Here is a 22,783-nt window from a genome sequence, read left to right as displayed (position 1 = left end):
TGTCCCTACAAAGGACATGAACTCATCCTTTTTCCACTTTTTGATTAACACAGAAATCTAACAACTACATTTAACATTGTTTGAAATTTTAGAATAAAATTAATATAATATAAATATAGACCCTAGCAATGAAATAAGATACCCATTGGTTTCTAACGATACAGGCCTTTTCTGCACTACTCCAGATTCTGATATGCAACCCCATGGCTGGGGCAAGGTCCATGTAACACACACACGAAGTGCCACTGCAGCATCTGTCTTGCCATGGACATAGTAGCGATTTATTTAGCATAGGAATTCTAGGAAATCTGTTTACTTTGCAACAATAGAGAGAAATTTCCCAAATGTCCCTGAGGTCTCAGAGAAATAGATTGGATCAAACCAGAAAATAAGAATATGATGGAAGAATAGAAAAGATCAACATAAAAATGTGAAGGAAGCCAGAGAACATTAATGGCATAACAGAGTGAGGGGAGAACGTTTGGAAGTTTAAAACTGTGATAACTCTTATGTATTTATTAGTCCAGCTTTTTGGACTTTTAGATCACACACATTGTCAGTTAATTGTAATGTTGTGTATTATAACCCTTGCCCATAAAGGTTAGGAAGATTAGCAAAGTGTAAAAATCAAGGATCCAGAACAATACACATGACAAGATCTCATTTTTGTAAAAATGTATTAACGTGAATGTATTTTTTATATTTATATTAGAGCATGGGGAAAGGACTGGTAATAGTGAGGAAGAATTAGAACAGATGGAGGTAGCTGAATAACGTCATGTTTTGGCATGTGTGTGTATTACTTGAATATTTTACAAATAGGGTGGATTCATGTATTTCTCATGTAATTAAGAAAAGATGAGAGTGAATTCATAAAAAGAAATCAAGTCAAGGTTATGAATTTCTTTATAAATTTATTAAAGTCATTCTCCACCAATCATTTGGTTAAGATAAAAACAACAAAACTAATTCATAAAGGAGAGTTATAACACAGCTTGTTCTTAAATCAGATTAAACCAAATCTTAGAGTTAAAAAAAATTCATGACTTATTTTTTTCTTTTTTTTCCTTCTTCCTCTTTTGTGCTCTCTTCCTTCATCCTCCTTTTTCTCTCCTTCCTTTGTCTTTTTCCTCCTTTCTGCCTCTTTCTTTCTTTTTTTCTTCAGCGATCTATTGTTCTGGTAAATTACCAGCAAAAACAAAAAGGGGAAGAAAAATTAATGAGTAGCCTGAAGGTCATCCTCAGAAAGTATGACTCATTATATACCTGTAACCTCAATGAAGATAGGAAGAAGATAACCTATATATTTAATTACTCCATCATTCATTCTAGGTTTTGATAGTACATAGACAAAGTACTAGAGGAGTAACTGAAATACTTTGTATTGTCCCTCTGAATGGTTTTGTAATGCTTTATAACATATTCTATATAGTGGGCTTTCATAATATGTGCAGATTTTTTAAAAATTCACCCATCTACCCACTGAAATATGTATATTTTGGAGGACAAGTGTTTTCTCATGCAGACGTTTACTTATTTAGTAGACATATTTGTAGTTATTATATACAGACTATATTAGGAGCTTATTCTATGTCATTACTGATTGTTTCAACAACCTTGAATGGCTGGTATTTAAATCTTATTTTATATTTAAGAAAACTGAGGCAAATATGAAGTTACTGTAGCCTAAGACTACAGTGAAAGTGACAGATCCAGGATTCAAACTTAGATTGTTCCGTCTCCACAGCCCATTTTTCTCTACTATAAAATCCTAGTTCCTAGGGTTCAGAAAAACCAGCTGTTTTATCACTTTCTTAGAAACCCACTAAATATCTTTTAAAATTCAGGATTTTCCATAGAAAATATATTATGGTTTTTGTGTCTGCTGTAATATGCTGTATGGCTTACTTACTTTTGCCTTAAAATAAATTAATAAACCTGATGGTGATTCAGTATAACCCAAAAGAACAGTAGAAGCGGTAGGGATTGAGGGGTTGGGGGAAGGGGGTCTGTATTTTGGCTTTGTTATTCTATAGGGAGAACAACTCAGATCAAGAGTGATGTCGTTTTCATCAGAATGAAAATAACCTGTATATTCTGGAGTGCATGTTAATAGAAGGGTATACTGAGAGACCTGTCAGCTTCTTTTAGTGAAGCAGTAGCAATAATGCAGCAGTGCATAGAGGCCTTAGACAGTTCAGGAGAGATAAACAGAGCCACATACCAATGTGAATGGAAATTGTGAATAGAAAAGGGAATGTATTATAAGCACTACATCCCTTTCCTACTTAAAAACATTCTATTAAGCAAAGCTATGGATGACTTTGTCACCTACCATTATAGTTATTCAAGTTGATTTGAGTTACAATTGTTATAGCTCTCTGATTGTACACTTTTACATTAGAATGACTTAGGAAAAACGAGGCTATAAACAATTAAAGATTTAAAAAATATAATTCTTAAAATTTTAAAAATAGGTTTCGAAGAGTACACATGCAGATTTATTATGTGACTATATTGTATAGTGGTAAAGTTGGGCTTTGAACGTACCCATCACCTAAATAGTGAACATTGTACCCAATATATCATTTTTCAATCCTTACTCTCCTCCCACCTTTTGGAGTCTCCAACATCTATTTGTCCACTCTGCAAGTCCATATGTACCCATTGTTTAGCCCACACTTTTAAGTGAAAATATGTGGTATTTTGACTTTGTTTTGGATTATTTCACTCAGGAGAATGGTCTCCAGTTCCATCCATGTTGCTGCAAAAGACATGATTTTATTATTTTCTATGGCTGAGGAGCATCCATGGTATATATATGCTACATTTTCATTATTCAGTCATCTGCAGACAGACACTTAGGTTGATTTAATGACTGTTGTGAATAGGGCTGCGATAAACATACAAATGCAGGTGTCTTTTTAATATAATGATTTCTTTTCCTTTGGGTAGATACCCAGTAGTGGGATTGCTGGGTTGAATGGTAGTTCTACTTATAGTTCTTTAAGAAATTTACATACTGTTTTCCATAGAGGTTTTACTAATTTACATTTCCACCAACAGCATATAAGCATTCCCTTTTCTCTGCATCCTTGCCAACATCTGTTATTTGACTTTTAATATAAGATGATGTTTTGTTGTGGTTTTAATTTGCATTTTTCTAATGATTCATGATGTTGAGCATTTTTTCATGTTTTTGGCCGCTTGGATGTCTTCTACTGAAACATGTTTACACACTTTTTAATGGGATTTTTTTTTCTTTTTGAGTTGTTTGGTTCCTTGTATGTTCTGGATATTAGCCCTTTGTCATATGCATAGTTTAAAAATATTTTCTCCCATTCTGTATCTTGTCTGTTGATTATTTCTTTTGCTATGAAGAAGATTTTTAGTTTAATTAAGTCCCATTTGTCCACTTTTGTTTGTGTTGCATTTGCATTGAAGACCTAGTCATAAATTCTTTGCCTAGGCCAATGTCCAGAGGAGTTTTTCCTAGGCTTTCTTCTAGAATCTTTATAGTTTCCGGTCTTACGTTTAAGTCTTTAATCCATCTTGAGTTGACTTTTGTATATGATGAGAGATACAGGTCTAGTTTCATTCTTCTCCATATGGCTATCTAATTTTCCTAGCACCATTTATTGAATAAGGTCTCTTTCATTTATAGAATTGTAATAATAAAAGTAAAATATCACGGTGCTTTAAATGAAGGCCTATGTTATGAATGAGCATGAAATAAACACTAAATTATGCACACCATTTACTTTAGTCAAATAAGCTGAAGATTTTGCCAGAGATGGGATAGCATGGTGGAAGAGAAAGCTTTGTTATTTTATTTTTTAATCTAGTTATGTTTTTAGTATAATGATTTGGAATCCAGTATATCTACCAGAATTACTTTTCCAAATTTCACTTGTTCAGATCTACTGAATCAGAATATACGTGGGTGTATTTTGGGAGAGTCTGTAGTTAATTCTGATACCTACCTGTGATATAAAGACCAATGTTTTGATCTAAGAAGGAAATTGTTAATTTCCTTGCACACAAATGTGCAAATACACACACACATATTATATTACACACACACACACATCATACTATATGCCTGATTCTTAAAGAGCCTCTCAGTATATATTTTTCAAATGAACAGAAATTCTCAAAGAGCAGTAGTGGGAGTAATGGGAATCAGTGGTCCAGTTATCATATTATCCATGATTAGAGAAATAGGGCCTAAACACTTTCTTTGTAGATAGTGTTGACAGACTGCAAGCCTTGGGAATACAAGTAGGGAGGTACTGAGAAGGCCAAATGGTAAAGCTAGTCTTATTAATGGTGGAGACTGGGAAGGTTGAGATTAAGCCTCTATTAGTCTCTCTCTCTCTTTTTAAAGCGAGTCTTGCCTATAGCCTTCCAGGTCCTGCTAATTGGTGCTGATCAACAATTTTTTTCTTTTTCCTTAATTTTGTGGTTGAATCCTAGGTTCATGTTGTATCATGTTGTAGCTTTATTATGGTTACAGCTTCCCAGATGATTAAAAACTGGTTTGGTTTTCACCATTCTTCCCTGTTAGGACATTATATGTAAAAATAAGTTGTCACTATTTTATCTGCTTCATTTATTAATGCATTTTAAGTACTTATCGGAGTGTTTGGCGCATAGTCAGGACTCAAGAAATATTTCATTTAAAGAGTAAAAATAAACATTTCACGTATTTATGGAGATTTTAATTCAGAGGTTTATTCTTCAATTTATATTTTGTGGAATATCGTATTTCTATTAAGGCTTCAGTGCATTCTTTCAACAACTGCAGCTGGAAAAGGCAGTCACTATCCTAGCTGTTTTACAGAATAGAAAACCAAAACACAGAGAGAAAAGAATTCTCCCCTTATTTTACAAAATCATATAAGCTTAGGATTGGAAAGACCTTACATGTCATCTGGTGAGGGGTGGGTTGCCCCTCCACACCTGTGGGTGTTTCTCGTTAGGTGGAATGAGAGACTTGGAAAAGAAAGAGGCACAGAGACAAAGTATAGAGAAAGAAAAAGGGGGCCCAGGGGACCGGCGTTCAGCACACAGAGGATCCACACCGGCCTCTGAGTTCCCTTAGTATTTATTGATCATTATTGGGTGTTTCTCAGAGAGGGGGATGTGGCAGGATCATAGGATAATAGTGGAGAGAAGGTCAGCAGGTAAACATGTGAACAAATGTCTCTGCATCATAAACAAGGTAAAGAAAAAACTGCTGTGCTTTTGATGTGCATATACATAAACATCTCAATGCCTTAGGGAGCAGTATTGCTGCCAGCATGTCCCACCTCCAGCCCTAAGGCGGTTTTCCCCTATCTCAGTAGATGGAATATACAATCAGCTTTACACCGAGACATTCCATTGCCCAGGGAGGAGCAGGAGACAGAAGCCTTCCTTTTATCTCAATTGCAAAGAGGTGTTCCTTCCTCTTTTACTAATCCTTCTCAGCACAGACCCTTTACGGGTGTTGGGCTGGGGGACGGTCAGGTCTTTCCCTTCCCACCAGGCCATATTTCATACTATCACATGGGGAGAAACCTTGGACAATACCTGGCTTTCCTAGGCAGACATCCCTGCAGACTTCCACAGTGTTTTGTGTCTCTGGGTACTTGAGATTAAGGACTGGTTTGAGATTAGGGAGTGGCGATGACTCTTAACAAGCATGCTGCCTTCAAGCGTTTGTTTAACAAAGCACACCTGCACAGCCCTTCACCCATTTAACCCTGAGTTGACACAGCACATCTTTCAGGGAGCACAGGATTGGGGGTAGGGTTACAGATTAATATCATCTCCAGGCAGAAGAATTTTTTTTAGTATAGAACAAAATGGAGTCTCCCATGTCTGCTTCTTTCTACACAGACACAGTAACAATCTGATCTCTCTTTCTTTTCCCCACAATCTGGTTTTAATATATAGTATTTCCAACAAGCTGCTTATGCTTGAATTCTTTCCATGCTGAAGAAAGCCCTACCCCCTAAAAACACTTTCATCTACCCTCTCACAGCTTCCTCATAGGTTTATGCTTTTATGTCTTCTATGGAATCACCATTTATGATTGACTGTCAGCATTTAGAAAAAAAGCCATATACCGTCTGAGATTCTCTTGTGCTGGCTAAACTCTCTGGCTCCTTCAGTCATTCTTCATGAGATATGATTTTGAGTGTTTAATCACTTCTTCACTTTCTCATGCATGTTTCCATTTGTCTAGTCTCTTCGATAATTGTACTCATGGCTTGAAAACAACTTCTACTTATGGGTTCCAATTAAGTTCCACATAATTTATCCACACTATGTTATTTAATCTTTTCAATAACTCAGTCAAATTGCTTTAGTGAAGACTCTTTGGTTGGAGGAACAAAACTCCCCAGAGGGATTTCATGGCACAGATTCTAAAATACAGTGGGAACTTTGGAAACATGGTAAGTCATCTGACTGAATGTGGTAAGTTTCATGCATGTCCCTGTGAAGAGACCACCAAACAGGCTTTGTGTGAGCAACATGGCTGTTTATTTCACCTGGGGGCAGGTGGGCTGAGTCTGAAAAGAGAGTCAGCGAAGGGAGATAAGGGTGGGCCATTTTATAGGATTTGGGTAGATAAAGGAAAATTACAGTCAAAGGGGAGTTGTTCTATGGTGGGCAGGAGTGGGGGTCGCAAGGTACTCAGTGGGGGAGCTTTTGAGCCAGGATGAGCCAGGAGAAGGAATTTCACAAGACAATGTCATCAGTTAAGGCAGGAACAGGCCATTTTCACTTCTTTTTTTTTTTTTTTTTTTTTTTGAGACGGAGTCTTGCTCTGTCGCCCAGGCTGGAGTGCAGTGGCCCGATCTCGGCTCACTGCAAGCTCCGCCTCCCGGGTTCACGCCATTCTCCTGCCTCAGCCTCTCCGAGTAGCTGGGACTACAGGCGCCCGCCACCTCGCCTGGCTAATTTTTTGTATTTTTAGTAGAGACGGGGTTTCACCGTGGTCTCGATCTCCTGACGTCGTGATCCACCCGCCTCGGCCTCCCAAAGTGCTGGGATTACAGGCGTGAGCCACCGCACCCGGCCATTTTCACTTCTTTTATGGTGGAATGTCATCAGTTAAGGCAGGAATCGGCCATCTGGATGTGTACGTGCAGGTCACAGGGGATATGATGGCTTAGCTTGGGCTCAGAGGCCTGACATTCCTGTCTTCTTATATTAATAAGAAAAATAAAATGAAATAGTGGTAAAGTATTGGGACGGTGAAAATTTTGGGGGGTGGTATGGAGAGATAATGGGCGATGTTTCTCAGGGCTGCTTCGAGCGGGATTGGGGCACGTGGGAACCTAGAGTGGGAGAGATTAAGCTGAAGGAAGATTTTGTGGTAAGGGGTGATATTGTAGGGTTGTTAGAAGGAACATTTGTCATTTAGAATTATTGGTGATGGCCTGGATACAGTTTTCTATGAATTGAAAAACTAAATGGAATAAGAGAAGGAAAGCAGGTATAAAAGGTCTAAGAATTGGGACGACTCAGGACATCTGATTAGAGAGTGCCTAAGGAGATTCAGCATAGTCCTGCCAGCAAAGATTATTTATTTACTTCAAGAGTTAAGAGTGGCAGTTTGGGGATAGCGCCAGGAGATACCAGCTGTGATGGCTTGGAGAAACAGTGTAAACCGGCAGTGTAAACAAGAGCAGGGCATGTATGAGTAGTTGAGAACGGTGAATAGGAGTATGAATAGACAGAAGATAGTAGGGATGACAAGTTTTTTTGGGGGCACAGTCTAAGTTGGTCTGGTGCCTGGAATGAGACTGGGGCCTAATAAAAAGGAGCGTCTATACAGGAGCTCAAATAGGCTGTACCTTGTAGCATTCTGAGGACAGGTCTGAATTCTGAGAAGGGAAAGTGGTAAAAGTATTGTCCAGTCCTTTTTAAGTTGGTGGCTGAGCTTGGTGAGGTGTGCTTTTAAAAGACCTTTAGTCCGTTCTACTTTTCCTGAAGACTGAGGACTGTAAGGGATATAAAGGTTTCACTGAATACCAAGAGCCTGAAAAATTGCTTGGCTGATTTGACTAATAAAGGCTGGTCTGTTATCAGACTGTATTGAGGTGGAAAGGCTAAACTGAGGAATTATGTCTGACAGAAGGGAAGAAATGACTGCAGTGGCCTTCTCAGACCCTGTAGGAAAGGCCTCTACCTATCCAGTGAAAGTGTCTACCTAGACTAAGAGATATTTTAGTTAATCTGACTCAGGGCATGTTGAGTAAAGCTAATTTGCCAGTCCTGGGTGGGGGCAAATTCTCGAGCTTGATGTGTAGGGAAGGGAGGGGGCCTGAATAATCCATGAGGAGTAGTAGAATAGCAGATGGAACACTGAGAAGTTATTTCCTTGAGGATAGATTTCTGTGATGGAAAGGAAATGAGAGGTTCCAAGAGGCAGGCTAGTGGCTTGTACTATAGCATAGCCTGCCTTTGCTGGTATGTGGTGATTAGGCCTGGTGGAACTGCCATCAATAAATCAAGTGTGATCAGGGTGAGGAACAGGAAAGAAGGGAATATGGGGAAATGGGGTGAATGTCAGGTGGATCAGAGAGATGCAGTCATGAGGGTCAGGTGTGGTATCAGGAATAATGCGGGAGGCCGGATTGAAGTCCGGGCCAGGAACAATAGTAATTGTGGGACTTAACAAAGAGTGAGTACAGCTGAAGGAGCCGGCGAGCAGAAAGTATATGCGTCAGGTATGAGGAAGAAAATAGATTTTGGAAGTTATGAGAAATGTAGAGAGTGAGTTGAGCATAGTTTGTGATTTTTAGGGCCTCTAAAAATATTAAAGCAGCTGCAGCCACTGCACACAGACATGAGGGCTAGGCTAAAACAGTAAGGTCAAGTTATTTGGACAGAAAGGCTACAGGGTGTGGTCCTGGCTTTTGTGTAAGAATTCTGACCGCACTAACCATGCCTAGGAAGGAAAGGAGTTGTTGTTTTGTAAGGGATTGAGGTTTGGGAGATTAATTGGACACGATCAGCAAGGAGAGCACGTGCGTTTTTATGAGAATTATGCTGAGATAGGTAACAGATGAGGATGAAATTTGGGCTTGACTGAAGTAATGGGAGTTGTCTGTGAAGCCTTGCGGCAGTACAGCCCAGGTAATTTGCTGAGCCTAATGGGTGTCAGGGTCAGTCTAAGTGAAAGCGAAGAGAGGCTGGGATGAAGGGTGCAAAGGAATAGTAAAGAAAGCATGTTTGAGGTCCAGAACAGAATAATGGATTGTGGAGGGAGGTATTGAGGATCGGAGAGTATACGGGTTTGGCACCACGGGGTGGATAGCCAAAACAATTTGGTTTATAAGGCGAAGATTCTGAACTAACCTGTAAGCCTTGTCTGGTTTTAGGACGGGTAAAATGGGGGAATGGTAAGGAGAGTTTATAGGCTTTAAAAGGCCATGCTGTAGCAGGCGAGTGATAACAGGCTTTAATCTTTTTAAAGCATGCTGTGGGATGGGATATTGGCATTGAGGGGGGTAAGGGTGATTAGGTTTTAATGAGATTGTAAGGGGTGCATGATCAGTCACCAAGGAGGGAATAGAAGTATCTTATACTTGTGGGTTAAGGTGGGGGGATATGAGAGGAGGATGTGAAGAAGGCTTGGAAAAGGTGGCAATGAGGTGTGGCTGTAGCCTTGGAATAGTCAGGGAAGCAGCTAATTTGGTTAAACTATCTCAGCCTAATAAGGGAACTGGGCAGGTGGGGATAATTAAAAAAGAGTGCATAAAAGAGTGTTGTCCAAGTTGACACCAGAGTGGGGGAGTTTTCAGGGGTTTAGAAGCCCGGCTGTCAATACCCACAACAGTTATGGAGGCAAGGGAAACAGGCCCTTGAAAAGAAGGTAATGTGGAGTGGGTAGCCTCTGTATTGACTAAGGGGACTGACTTGCCTTCCACTGTGAGAGTTACCCAAAGCTCAGCGTCCGTGATGGTCTGTGGGGCTTCCGAGGTGATCGGGCAGCGTCAGTCTTCAGCCGCTAAGCCGAGAAGGAGTCAGTCAGAGAGCCTTCGGCCGGAGTTCCAGGGGCTCTGGGAGTGACTGCCAGGTGAGTTGAACAGTCTGATTTCCAGTGGGGTCCTGCACAGATGGGACATGGCTTAGGAGGAATCTTGGGCTGCAGGCATTCCTTGGCCTGGGCCTGGTGGTCAGATTTCTGGCACTTGTAGCAAGCTCCTGGGGGAGGAGGTTCTGGAGGAACGCCTGGCCGCTGCGGTTCAGGCGTTTGGAAGTTCTTGTGTGCTGGAGATGTGGCTGGGATTTGTCTCACAGTGGAGGCAAGGAATTGCAACTTTTTTCTAGTATTGTACACCTTGAAGGCGAGGTTAATTAAATCCTGTTTTGGGGTATGAGGGCCAGAGTTTAATTTTTGGAGTTTTATTTAATGTCGAGAGCAGATTGAGTAATAAAATGTATATTAAGAATAAGGCGGCCTTTTGGCCCTTCTGGGTCTAGGGCGGTATAGCGTCTAAGGGTTGCTGCTAAGTGGGCCATGAACTGGGCTGGGTTTTCGTCTTTACCTTGGGTAGTTTCTTTAAGCTTGTTATAATTAACAGCTTTGTAAGCTGCCTTTTTAAGCCCTTCAACTAGGCAGGAAATCATGTAATCTCGCCTAGCTATACCTGGGGAATTTGCCTGGTAGTTCCATTGGGGATCCTCTCGGGGAACTGCTCTAATGCCTTCCTGGAGGTCTGGTTCGTGAAGCTGGCGGTTATCAGCGTGAGATTGGGCTACAGAAAAAACTCTTTCCTGTTCATCTGGGGAGAGGGTAGAAGTCAGGATGATATTTAAGTCACTCCAGGTTAAATTGTAAGACAGAGTTAGAAATTGGAATTCCTGTATATATTTAGTGGGGTCTGATGAGAAAGAGCCTAAATGCTGACTGATCTGAGAGAGGTCTGATAGAGAAAAAGGTACATGTACCCTGACTATGCCTTCAGCTCCAGCCACCTCTCTAAGAGGAAATTGAGATATAAGGGGTTGGGGCGTGGAAATGAGGGATTGGGGCACAGAGATATAAGGGGTTGGGGTACTGGCTCCTCTGCTAGAAAAGCAGGACTTGCCACTAAGGGTGAAGGAGAAGGGGTTGGGGGTTTCTTGCCCCCCAGAAAGGCGAAGAAGGGGTAGAGACACAGAGAGAAGGGGTTGGGGTACTTGACCCTTCCCCAGAAAAGCAGAACTTGCCGCTAAGGGTGAAGGACCAAGGCAGGCGTCCCTGCGTGGTCTGACACCTCTGAAACCTTGGTGAATAATCAGTCATCCCTGCAATGATTAAACACCAGGGGAAGGCTGCCTTCCCTAGTCCATGACTGGCACCGGAGTTTTGCATCCACAGATAAAACGTGTCTCCTTTGTTCTCTACCATAAAATGAAAGGAATTGAAATTAAGAGAAGGGAGAGATTGAAGTGTGGCGCCAAGATTAAAAGGAGAAAGAGGTTGAGGGATAGTGAGGGAGGTTGGAGAAGAGAGTAAAAAGAGGCCGCTTACCAGATTTGAAATTAGTGAGATGTTTCTTGGGCTGGTTGGTCTAAGGACCTGAGGTCGTAGGTGGATCTTTCTCACGGAGCAAAGAGCAGGAGGACAGGGGATTGATCTCCCAAGGGAGGTCCCCTGGTCCGAGTCACGGCACCAAATTTCATGCGCATCCATGTGAAGAGACCACCAAACAGGCTTTGCGTGAGCAACATGGCTGTTTATTTCACCTGGGTGCAGGCGGGCTGAGTCCAAAAAGAGAGTCAGCGAAGGGAAATAAGGGTGGGGCCGTTTTATAGGATTTGGGTAGATAAAGGAAAATTACAGTCAAAGGGGAGTTGTTCTCTGGTGGGCAGGAGTGGGGGTCACAAGGTACTCAGTGGGGGAGCTTTTGAGCCAGGATGAGCCAGGAGAAGGAATTTCACAAGACAATGTCATCAGTTAAGGCAGGAACAGGCCATTTTCACTTCTTTTATGGTGGAATGTCATCAGTCAAGGCAGGAATCGTCCATCTGGATGTGTACGTGCAGGTCACAGGGGATATGATGGCTTAGCTTGGGCTCAGAGGCATGACAGTAAGTTTGGAGTTACATGGTGAAAAGCTGTGACAAAAGAATAAAAGTATAAATAGTTTAAGAAGGAGGCTTAAATGGACCTGGCAGAATTTATGCACTGGCAACTATCACATTTGTTTTAAAGATAAGCTTTTCTGGAGAAGTGAAATTGCTTTCCTTGATCTACCTAGTCAGCCTGATCAAGGACCTAATGCCTTGACTGACCTCTTTGCTAGTTGGCAGCTAATCAGTTTACCTTAGAAATGTACAAGTGAGATTTTTTTTTTTTCCCATACTGTCTGTGGTTTTTTTCATCCCCCTTTTCACTCTTTGAATCCTGTTTTGCTTTCACTTCCTGAGGCAGTTGTGACACTTAATTTTGCATGTCGACTTGACTGGGCTACAGGATGCCCAGATAGGTGGTAAAGCATTATTTCTGGGTGTGTCTACGAGTGTTTCTAGAAAAGATTACCTTTTGAGTCAGTAGACTGCATAAAGAATATCCACCCTCAACTGGATGGGGATCATACAATCCATTGAGGGCCTGAATAGAACAAAAAGAAAACAGAGAAGAAAGGGCAATTTTATTCTTTCTTCTTGAGCTGGGACAGCTATTTTTTTCCTCACCTAGAATGTTAGAGATTCTAGTTCTCAGGGCTTTGGACTTGGACTGATTTATTCCACCAGCTTTCCTGGTTCTCTAGCATGTAGATGGCAGATTATGGGACTTCTTGGTCTTCATAATTGCATGTGCTAATTCCTATAATCTTTTAAATATCTATATGTGACCCACTGGTTCTGTGTCTTAGGAAAACCTGATTAATGCAGTAGTCTACCACCTGACTCCTTCAAATGTAAATAATTTGCATAAGAAATTTTTAAGTGTCTCTGAATTACCCTTCAACAATAGTCTCTAAACTCTGAACAGATGTATTTGCATCTGTTTCATTATTTTTTCAACTCTCATCTTTTTACTTTTTAATTATTTCTACTGAATAACTTCAGTTTACTCATAACATTGGTTTGCTACATTTCATATCTATCTCTAATTTTGATGGACTTTTGAACTCCACTATTTGATTATATATCAAGTCTCTTTGTGGTAGGCAGCCTTTAAAATAGTTCTCAATGATTCCTGTCTCCTGGTATTCATGCCCTGTGTAGTCCCCTCCCTTTGAGTGTGGACTGGTCATAGTGATTTACTTCAAACATACAGAATATGGCAAAAGAGGTGGGATATAAAATCCAAGATCGGATTTTAAAAAAGGTTGTGGATATTGTCTTGTTTGCTCTCTCTCACTCTCTCTTTGGCTCTTCTCATTTGTTCACTTTGATGAGGGCAAGCTACCATGTTGGGATCTGTTTTATGGAAGAGACCCATGTAGCAAGAAACCAAGGGCAGCCTCCTGCCAGCAGCCAGTAAGAAACTGAGGTACTTAATCTAACAGCCTGTGAGGAACTGAGTCCTGTCAACAACCACATAAGTGACCTGCATGTTGACGCTTCTTCAGTTGAGCCTTAGGATGACTGTAGCCACTGCTGAACAGCTTATTGTAGTGATAGACTCTGAAGGGATCATACCTGGATTCCTGACCTGCAGAAATGTGAAATAATAAATCTTGTTGTTTTAAGCCACTGTGCTTTTAGGTAATTTGTCATGCAGCTTAGATAACTTATACAACTCTGCACTCCATAGTTTAGATAAAGTTACATAGACAATCTATTGGCTCTGCTCAATATATAGATCAGCTGCCCGCATTGGTCCAGTCAATTATAAGTGATGAATAAAAAATGTGGAATATAGGTAAGGTAACTACTTAGTTTATATTCTAAACTGGTACACTTTTGAGAAGAAAAACTGGCATGATTACTAATTATGCCAAAACAATAAGGATAAACAGGTTGCTTCTAGACAAACAGGGAGACAGAGTCACCTCATTTGTAAGACAATCAGTTCTTGGGTATAGTAAAAGGGCTGCATAAGCCAGAAGAGAAAGTTGAATCTGGCAGACTAGTTGTTTTACCTGTTTGATTAATAGCTACTATATTTCCCATTACATAACTGGAAAACTGAGGGTAGATTGTCTTCTAAGTGGCAATAGATCTCATTTTACCTGGTAGACTTGAGATTCCCACTGAGATCTTTGTCATTCTGCAGTTAGTGTGTGCATTCCACTTGGTCATTACATTTCTTCAGGGCCAAATGTACTGCTCTGGTGTTCTTAGAAAACCAGTGTAGAATTATCATCACCCTTAGTCTAAATTATTTTAGAACCATCTTTATTCAGTGGTTCTCAACTTTTGGTGCACATTAGAGTTAGTTGAGTACTTTGAAAATGCCAATGGCTACACATCTTCTCAAATCTATCAAATCAGAATGTGTTGTGGTGAGATCGGCATCAGTATTTAGAAATCTTGTCAGGTAATTCCAGTGTGTAGCTATGCTTGAGATAGCAAGCACAGAAGGCCACTTGCAGATGGGGAATTAGCCTGAGGAGTTTAGACTGGAAAGAACGATGGAGGGTTGATAAGGTCAAATTTTCTTATATAACAATTTCTCTTCTCTGATTTCCAAGAGAGGTCTATTAATCTGTTTTTTAAGGAAGTGCCCCCAGTAATTCTAATCAAGCAAGTTTGGGAACTGCTGGCCTAATGCAGTTTCAAAATATGCCTGTCATATCTAATTATCATAATAATTTGATGTGACTTGGATATTTGTCTCCTCCAGATCTCATGTTGAAATGTAATCCCCAGTGTTGGAAGTGGGACCTGGTGGAAGGTGTCAGGGTAATGCGGGTGGATCCCTCGTGAATGGCTTGATACTCTCCTCATGGTAATTAGTGAGTCTCTATTAGTTACCACAAGATCCGGTTGTTAGAGTCTGGCATCTCTCTCTCTCCTCTCTCTCTCTTGCTCCCACACTTACCATGTGACATGCCCGCTCCCTCTTTGCCTTCTGCCACAGTTGGAAGCTTCCTGAGGCCCTTACCAGAAGCAAATGCTTGCACTCTGCTTTTGTACAGTCTGCAGAACCATAAGCCAAAATAAACATCTTTTCTTTATAAATTATCCAGCCTCAGGTGTTCCTTTAAAGCAATGCAAAACAGACTTACACGTAATGCCTTATGTTTTATTAAAACACCTTATAATCACTTAGGCTTGACATTTAGGCTTCAGCATTAGCTTCTGATGCCCAGAAAGTTTCTGATAAAACATTTCTGAAAACATATGAATGGGTACTGGTCAATATTTCTACTAGTGTGGACATCTCCTTGACACTGGGAATGAAAAATGGAGATCTAATGTTTATTCAGGTATTGCATAAAATATCAGATGTTAACAAATCTGCTGCCTTGCTGCTTTTTGTGTATCAGGAAGACTCAAAGATATCAAATATTTATATAGAGTCTGTTCAATCATTTATCTTTCCATTGAAGGGGAGAGCTTCTTACTGTAAAACTACTTAGCTCTTTTTCATTGAGAAAAAAAGTAAAATGCTTTTCTTAAAAAAGTGTACTGCTCTTGCTTTGAAAATGATTACATCCACAGGCTCTTGAATTTTAGGTCAGAGTAGATGTATTTCTGCAGCTGGTGAAAACAGGCATAGGCATACGATTTAAGACAGGAAGTAAAACATACATTGTTCAATTAAAACTACAGTGAAAATTTTTTGGGGAAGGTAACTACCTGAGCTGGAACTTAGCCAGGATGACAGTTAATGTCCCTACTCATATAAAGACGGAAAATGGAAAATGAGGAATTCTCCAGTCTAGTCCCAGCCCCACTTCCATCTCAGAATGTATTTCATTTATGTTCTTGTTGCCATGTACTACTCAGGTGGGAGAGAAATTTATTACCAAATTTATAGGAAAAGACATGTGGGTAGTTTGTACCTCACAATTCAAAAGCCATAGAAGCTGGCCAAAATCCCCAAACAAATTTCTCCTCATCGGCCGGGTGCGGTGGCTCAAGCCTGTAATCCCAGCACTTTGGGAGGCCGAGGCGGGCGGATCACGAGGTCAGGAGATCGAGACCATCCTGGCTAACACGGTCAAACCCTGTCTCTACTAAAAATACAAAAAAATTAGCCGGGCGTGTTGGCGGGCGCCTGTAGTCCCAGCTACTCGGAAGGCTGAGGCAGGAGAATGGCGTGAACCTGGGAGGCGGAGCTTGCAGTGAGCCGAGATGCGCCACTGCACTCCAGCCTGGGGGACAGAGCAAGACTCCGTCTCAAAAAAAAAAAAAAAAAAAAAAAAAAAGAAATTTCTCCTCATCCCAGCATATTTAAGTGGTGTACAATATGTGAACCAATAGCCATCAGTCAGGCGTCCTGTGTTGGGACATCCACTGGGAACAAAAAGATATTATATGCAGGATTCATGGGAAACAGAATATATGGTCTTATTATTTCACTATTAAAGAAGTAGATACTATAAATATATAATAGTTGTGGCAAGCATAGTAATCATTATGCTTTTCTCTTTTTCACTTCTTTCATTTTAACATTGTCATTTGTTTTGCAATTATTCATTTTAATTTTAATTTTTAATTTATTAAACAGTAAATTTAACTAGTTTTTGGTTCTATGAATTTTAACACATGTATAGATTTGTGCAATCACCAGCACAACTATCAGGATAGGGGACAATGTTATCACCCCCACAAAACTCCCTCATGTATCCTTTTAGAATAATGCTTCCACCACCCCAAACCTCTGATAACCACTGATCTGCTTTCTATCATTATAGTTGTGTCTTTTCCAGAATGTCATATAAATGAAATTGTAAAGTATGTAACCTTTTGAGACAGGCTTGTTTTACTCAGCATAATGACTTTGAGATCCATCCATGTTGTGTGTGTCAATACTTTGCTCTTTTTTATTGCTAAGTAACTTTTCACTGTGTGAATATACCATATTTTCTCCATTCAAGTGTTCAAGAAACTTTGGGTTGTTTTGCAATGAAAGGTTTTGACAATAATGAATATGGGTGCGTTTCTCTACCCTTTAGTGGCATTGCTGCATCATCTGGTAAGTGTATGTTTATCTTTGTAAGAAACTGTCAGACTGTTTTTCAGAATGGTTATACCACTTTGCATTCCCTCCAGCAAGGTAAAAGAAATCCAGTTTCTCTGTATCCTTGCCAGTGGTTGGTATTGACTTTTTAAAAAATTTTTATCCATTTTAATAGTGTGTAGTGGTATCTCATTGTGGCTTTTTCCTAATGGCTAATGATATGAAAATCTTTTCATGTGCTTGTTTACAATCCTTATATCTTCTTTGGTAAAGTCTCTGTTCAAGTCTTTTACCCACTTTTAAATTGGTTTCTTACTTTTGAGTTTGAGAGTTCTTTTATTTAGCTATAAGTTCTCTATTATGTGATTTGCTAACATTTTTTTCCAGCTCATAGCTTATCTTTTTCATTTGAATAATACCTTTTAATTTCAATGTAGTCTAATTTATTAATGTATTTTTAAAGTATTATGTCTAAGACCTCATTGCCTAAACCTGTTGTGAAGATTTTAAGTTTTCTTCTAAAAATTTTACAGTTTACCTTTTATATTTGGAAATATCTGTTTGCCAGTACTGTGCTGTACTGCTTGCAATAACCTTATAGTAAGTTTTAAAATTAGATTGTATTATTTTTTTCAACTTTAGTTTTCTTAACAATGGTTTTAGTTATTCTAGTTTCTTTTCTTCCCCAAACATATTTACGATCAGCTTGTATCTACAAAAAAGTTCCATGAGATTTTGCTTGAAATTGCATAAAATATATAGATTCATTTGAAGAGATTTAACATCTCAACTTTTGTTTTTTAATATATATTTAAAAAGTACATATAAATACTAGAAAAAGAAATATATATTTTAATATATGTAAATATTATTAAATTGAATCCAGATACACAAACACAAATACACACACACGTGGATAATATCTGTCTTTTAAATTGGGGTCTTTGGGCTTTTTTTTTGGTTTTTAAGACGGAGTCTCACTCCATCGCGCAGGCCAGAGTACAGTGGCGCCATCTTGGCTCACTGCAACCTCCTCCGCCTGGGTTCAAGTGATTCCCCTGCCTCAACCTGCCAAGTAGCTGGATTACAGGGATGCGCCGCGGCCTCCCAAAGTGCTGGGGTTACAGGTTTGAGGCACCGTGCCCCGGCCCGGGCATTTTTATTTAATCTAATTATTGATATGTTTGGTTTTAGGCCTACCATTTTATTATCTTTTTTGATTTTTATTCATGTGTTTTTATTTGTTTGTTTGGTTGGTTCCCCTTCATGCCTTCCTGTGGGTTATTTGAACACTTTTTTAGTGTTGTTTTGAATTTTTCCATTGCTTTAGACTGTATATCTTTGTACACTTTGATAGTCTACTTAGAATCAGTTATTAACCACAAGTAAAATGCAAATTTCATTAGCGTGTAGGTCTCATTAACTCCCCTACTTTTGTGTTTTAGTCGTCTCATATGTATATACATACATTGAGATTCTCATCAGTGTTAGAATTTTTGCTTTCAACTGTCAAACATTTTGAAGAACTCAACAGTAAAATAATAATCTAATATATTTACTCAGATATTTATTATTTCTGTTATCTTTATTTCTGATTTTCCAAGTTTACTTCTGGTAACTTTTCTCTCTAATGAAAGAATTTCATGTAGCAATTCTTCCAGAGTAGATATGCTGACTATAAATTCTCTTAGTTTTCTTTCATCTGAGAATGAGTTTCTTTCAGTTTCATTTCTGACAGACATTTTCACTGAATATAGAATAATGAGTTAACAGTTCTTTTCTTCAAGCACTTTAAGAACATTCTACTTCTTTCTGGTTTCCATGTTTACTGATGAGAAATCTGCAGTCTTTTGAATTGTTCTTCCCCTGTAGATAATGCCTCACTTTCCTCTGGCTGCTATAAAGACTTTTTTCCCTCTGTTTTTAGTTTTCAGACATTTCATTATGATGTGTTTGTGGGTGGATTTGAATTTATCTTACTTAGGATTTGATTAGATCCTTAAATCTGTAGGCTTATGACTTTCACATAATTTCGGACATTTTCAACTATTACCTCTTCAAAAAATTTCTCAGCACCACCTTCTCCACTTCTCTAAAGACACGAATGTTAGACCTTTTCTTATTATCTCACATGTCCCTGAGGCTTTTTCTTTATTTTTTAAATCTATTTTCTTTCTTGCATTCAGATTTGATATTTTCTATCGTTTTATTTTTCAGGCTCACTGATTCTTTCCTTTGCCATTTCCATTCTAATATTAATCCTATTCAGTGAATTTTTAAAATTTCAGTTACAAAATTTTTATGTCGTCTTCTTATCACTTTTTTTTTTTTTTGGCTTATCTCTATATTTTCCCACTCATTCAAGAATGTTTAAAATTGCCTGTTGAAGAACCTTTGTAATAGGCACTTTAAAATCTTTGTCAAATAATCCAACATCTTGTCATCTTTGCCTTGGCCTCAGCTGATTGTCTTTTTCTGTGTGAGTTGACGTTTTCCTGGTTCTTCATATGCCAAGTAATTTTGGATTATTGTCTGGACTTTTTGAACATGATGTTATAAAACTCTGCATCTTATAAATCCTATAAAGCATGTTGATATTTTTGTTTTAGCAATCAACGTGGTTAGGTTCAGGACATACATATTTCAGTATACCTTCTATGGGCTTTGGTCCTAAAATCAGTTCCATTTTTAGAGCCTGTTCAGTACTATTAACATTTATACTACATGTCTGCCCCCCAAAGTGGGCAGGCAAGAGTCTAGGGTGGCGGTCTGTAAGTTATTTCACTTCTCAAATTCTTTGAAGGGCTGATTAAAATAAACTATAACTCTGAAACTTGAGAGTGATCCCATGGAATTATAAGCAACTGTCAGGGACTTTTTCCTGAGCTTCTCTTCCCCCTGCCCCCATCTCTCCAGTACATCCAGTTTCCTGGAGCTCCCTTTTTCAGTATTCCGAACTGAAAGGTGATACTTTTCTGACCCAGGAAGTTGGGCTTCCCTGACTGTACCTGCATTTCAAGCCAAGTGACTGGGAAACAAGAGACAAAACAGTGGGTAATGTGCCCTACCCTCTTGAGATCACAGCTTCACCAATCAGGAAAGAAGATTCCTCTCTTCAGCATCTGGGTTTCAATGGGCTTCTTTTCCTACTGCTGCTGCTACCTCATCACAGGATTGCTAGTGGGATGGGGTTTGAGAAACTAGAGGAAGGAGAAAAGGTGTTTCCACATTCTCTGTGCTTTAGAAATTCTCTTTTCCACTTCTTGAGCTAGAACCCGAGTGTTTTTTCCTGAGCTCTCTCTGCAACTCAGTGCCCACTTCTGCTTCAGGCTACATTGAGATGAGGGTGAGGGATATGGGAGTGGAAAGATGGAAGACTTACCACTGAGTTGGTGATACTTCAAATTCTGGTCTCTTTTACTGATCTATGTGCTACTACTTACTTTTCAGAGACATCAAATAGTTGCTCCATGCATTCCATCCAGGTTTTATAGCTGCATTCAGTAAAAGAGACAGGGTGGAATATGCTCACTCTGCACTGAAACTTTGTGCCTCAAACTCTTACTTCATTTTACTTTAAAATCATTACTCAAAAGCAAATTATTATCATAACTCTTGCCTTACAATTTTACAGAAGTTGATCAGCTTTTGTATATATCCTTTTACATATACATACATAAAAACTATAAAGAATCTGTTTCTGTTTACTTGTTTCAAAAGGAAACAAGAACAGTTTTAAAATGGATTAATCAAATTGCTCCTTTTCATATGTAGTTCAGTTTTATACTGTTAGTATATCCATTAATTATTCAGTGAAGAGAATAGAAATGACTATAGACTAAGTTCAACAAAATATTTACAGAGTGTCTGTGTGCTCAGAAATGTCCAAGATATCAAAACAATAGACATATTTTAAAATATATTTTATACTTAAGAACTATGTCCATTGCACGCAAAATGCTTAAAATGTAATAGAAAAATCCGTAATTGCATAAAAAAGTAATTCTGCAAAGTTATATGAAGCTTGGCTCCTGTTTTCACGTGTTTTTCTGAGGTAAGTGTACAGACTGTATGTATGTGAATTCTGAGGTGAGACGGCCTGCTATGCAGTGGTAGGAGCTGGAACGGCTTCCTAGAGACATGACAGCGTGAATCTGTGGAATGGGAAAATTTGGAAGAGAATGAAGGAAGAACCTATTCTTTACTAACACAGAGGAGTGAAGACTCAGGAGAAGTTTCATACACAGCCCCATTAACAAAGTTCAGACCTTAGTCTTGGGCCCCTCTGATGGTATATGTGCCAGAACCAATTATGAATTGAGTGGGACTCTTCATTTTATTTTTCAGCATATTCAAAGTATTGAATTTCTAACACATGGTCTATGTTTATTCTACTATCAGGCAAAAATCAACAAAATGACATTTTTTACTGCATTAACAACTCTTTCCTTATATTGCTAAGCTCAGTGAATTTCATTAAGCTACCAATGAGTTTTAAAACCTCTACTGAAAAATAGCTTTTATGTGTAATTAGTGACTTTAATACTATATTTGTAGGACAAAGCATTATTTTGCTAATGATAGAGGAATAAAGTTATTAATAGTCATTAAATTTGATTATGTTACACATGAAGTTTCAACATTCATTAAAGCAATGGTAAGAACACTACAGCTATTTAAAGTATTCTGTCAAAACCCACCACATGCCTTATGTCTTTAAATATGCAATACTAAGTGGTTTCATGATTCTAAAATAAATGAAAACAATATATGACACTAATAAGATATACTCTCCCTTTTCTTACAGGATTTTTGGGTCTACTCTTTAGTTCAAAAAATGGGTAACATTTCAATGTTAAACATAATTGATTATTTCATACTTATATTTTTAGATACGTTTTAGATTGAATACAAACTTGGTTGCAAGTACCATTGGCCTAATATAAGAGTATTTTGGAGGAGACAGAACTTTTTTTTTCTTTCCTACAAAATTACCTAGGCTTGTGTGGCACAATGCTTCATGAAGGCACCACAGAAGTAGGTTCCTTCTGCCTTGTGTTACTCCCCTAAATGATATCAAAAGGACTTATCTCTTAGATCTTCTATGTGTTGCTTTCATCCTGTTTTGATGATAAGGATGACTGTAGAATCTCCAAGTCTCATAGCTGCATACCAATGTTGGGGATTGACCAGGGGAAAGGTGTAAAGAGACCTCTGGAAAGTGGCAGCTCCAGTGAACATTCCTAGCTCCATCTCATTCTTAGCCTCATTTCTACCTGAGTACCAGAAGTCAGGATGGGCAAGATGCTCTGTGCTCATTAAGTTTGGGGGAAAGGAGCATGGGAAATTGCACACTAGCTCTTAAAGTTCTGCATGGTTGTTACACACATTACTACTACTTACATACTGTTTGCCAGAGCAAGTCACATGGTACACTACAAGGGAGAAAGGTGTAATCCTTACCACGTGTTTAGGATATTTATGAACAGTCCTAATTATTTCTATAGAACCCAAATGGACTTACTAAATAAATATGATTTTTGAACTTAAAAATTCGAAAAGTGAATTGAAAAATTGTGTTTACAACTGAACTGATTTAGTAGTGAGAAAGACACAGTAGGAGAAATATTTTGCTTCATAGAATTAGAAACAGTAAAAATATGAGGCACTTGGAGAACAGATCCAAGACAGTTATTTATAAGTAACAGTTTC

General features: G+C 38.8%; 1 protein-coding gene across 1 annotated transcript; it reads right to left on the bottom strand.

Moving 5' to 3' along the window:
* Positions 1-9,446: 9,446 nt before the first annotated feature.
* On the bottom strand, positions 9,447-12,100 carry LOC129463233 (embryonic stem cell-related gene protein-like). The gene is made up of 2 exons (XM_055243916.2): positions 11,519-12,100; positions 9,447-10,110 (listed from the first exon to the last, which is right to left on the bottom strand). Exons 1-2 carry the CDS (start codon positions 11,678-11,680, stop codon positions 10,030-10,032), a joined length of 243 nt encoding a protein of 80 aa, XP_055099891.2. The 5' UTR covers positions 11,681-12,100; the 3' UTR covers positions 9,447-10,029.
* Between the last annotated feature and the right edge of the window lie 10,683 nt (positions 12,101-22,783).

The sequence above is a fragment of the Symphalangus syndactylus genome, chromosome 2 (assembly GCF_028878055.3).
Source record: "Symphalangus syndactylus isolate Jambi chromosome 2, NHGRI_mSymSyn1-v2.1_pri, whole genome shotgun sequence".
In the NCBI taxonomy this organism is placed as follows: domain Eukaryota; kingdom Metazoa; phylum Chordata; class Mammalia; order Primates; family Hylobatidae; genus Symphalangus; species Symphalangus syndactylus.
The sequence above is the reverse complement of the archived record's forward strand: the minus strand, read 5'-3'. Positions and strand labels throughout refer to the sequence as shown.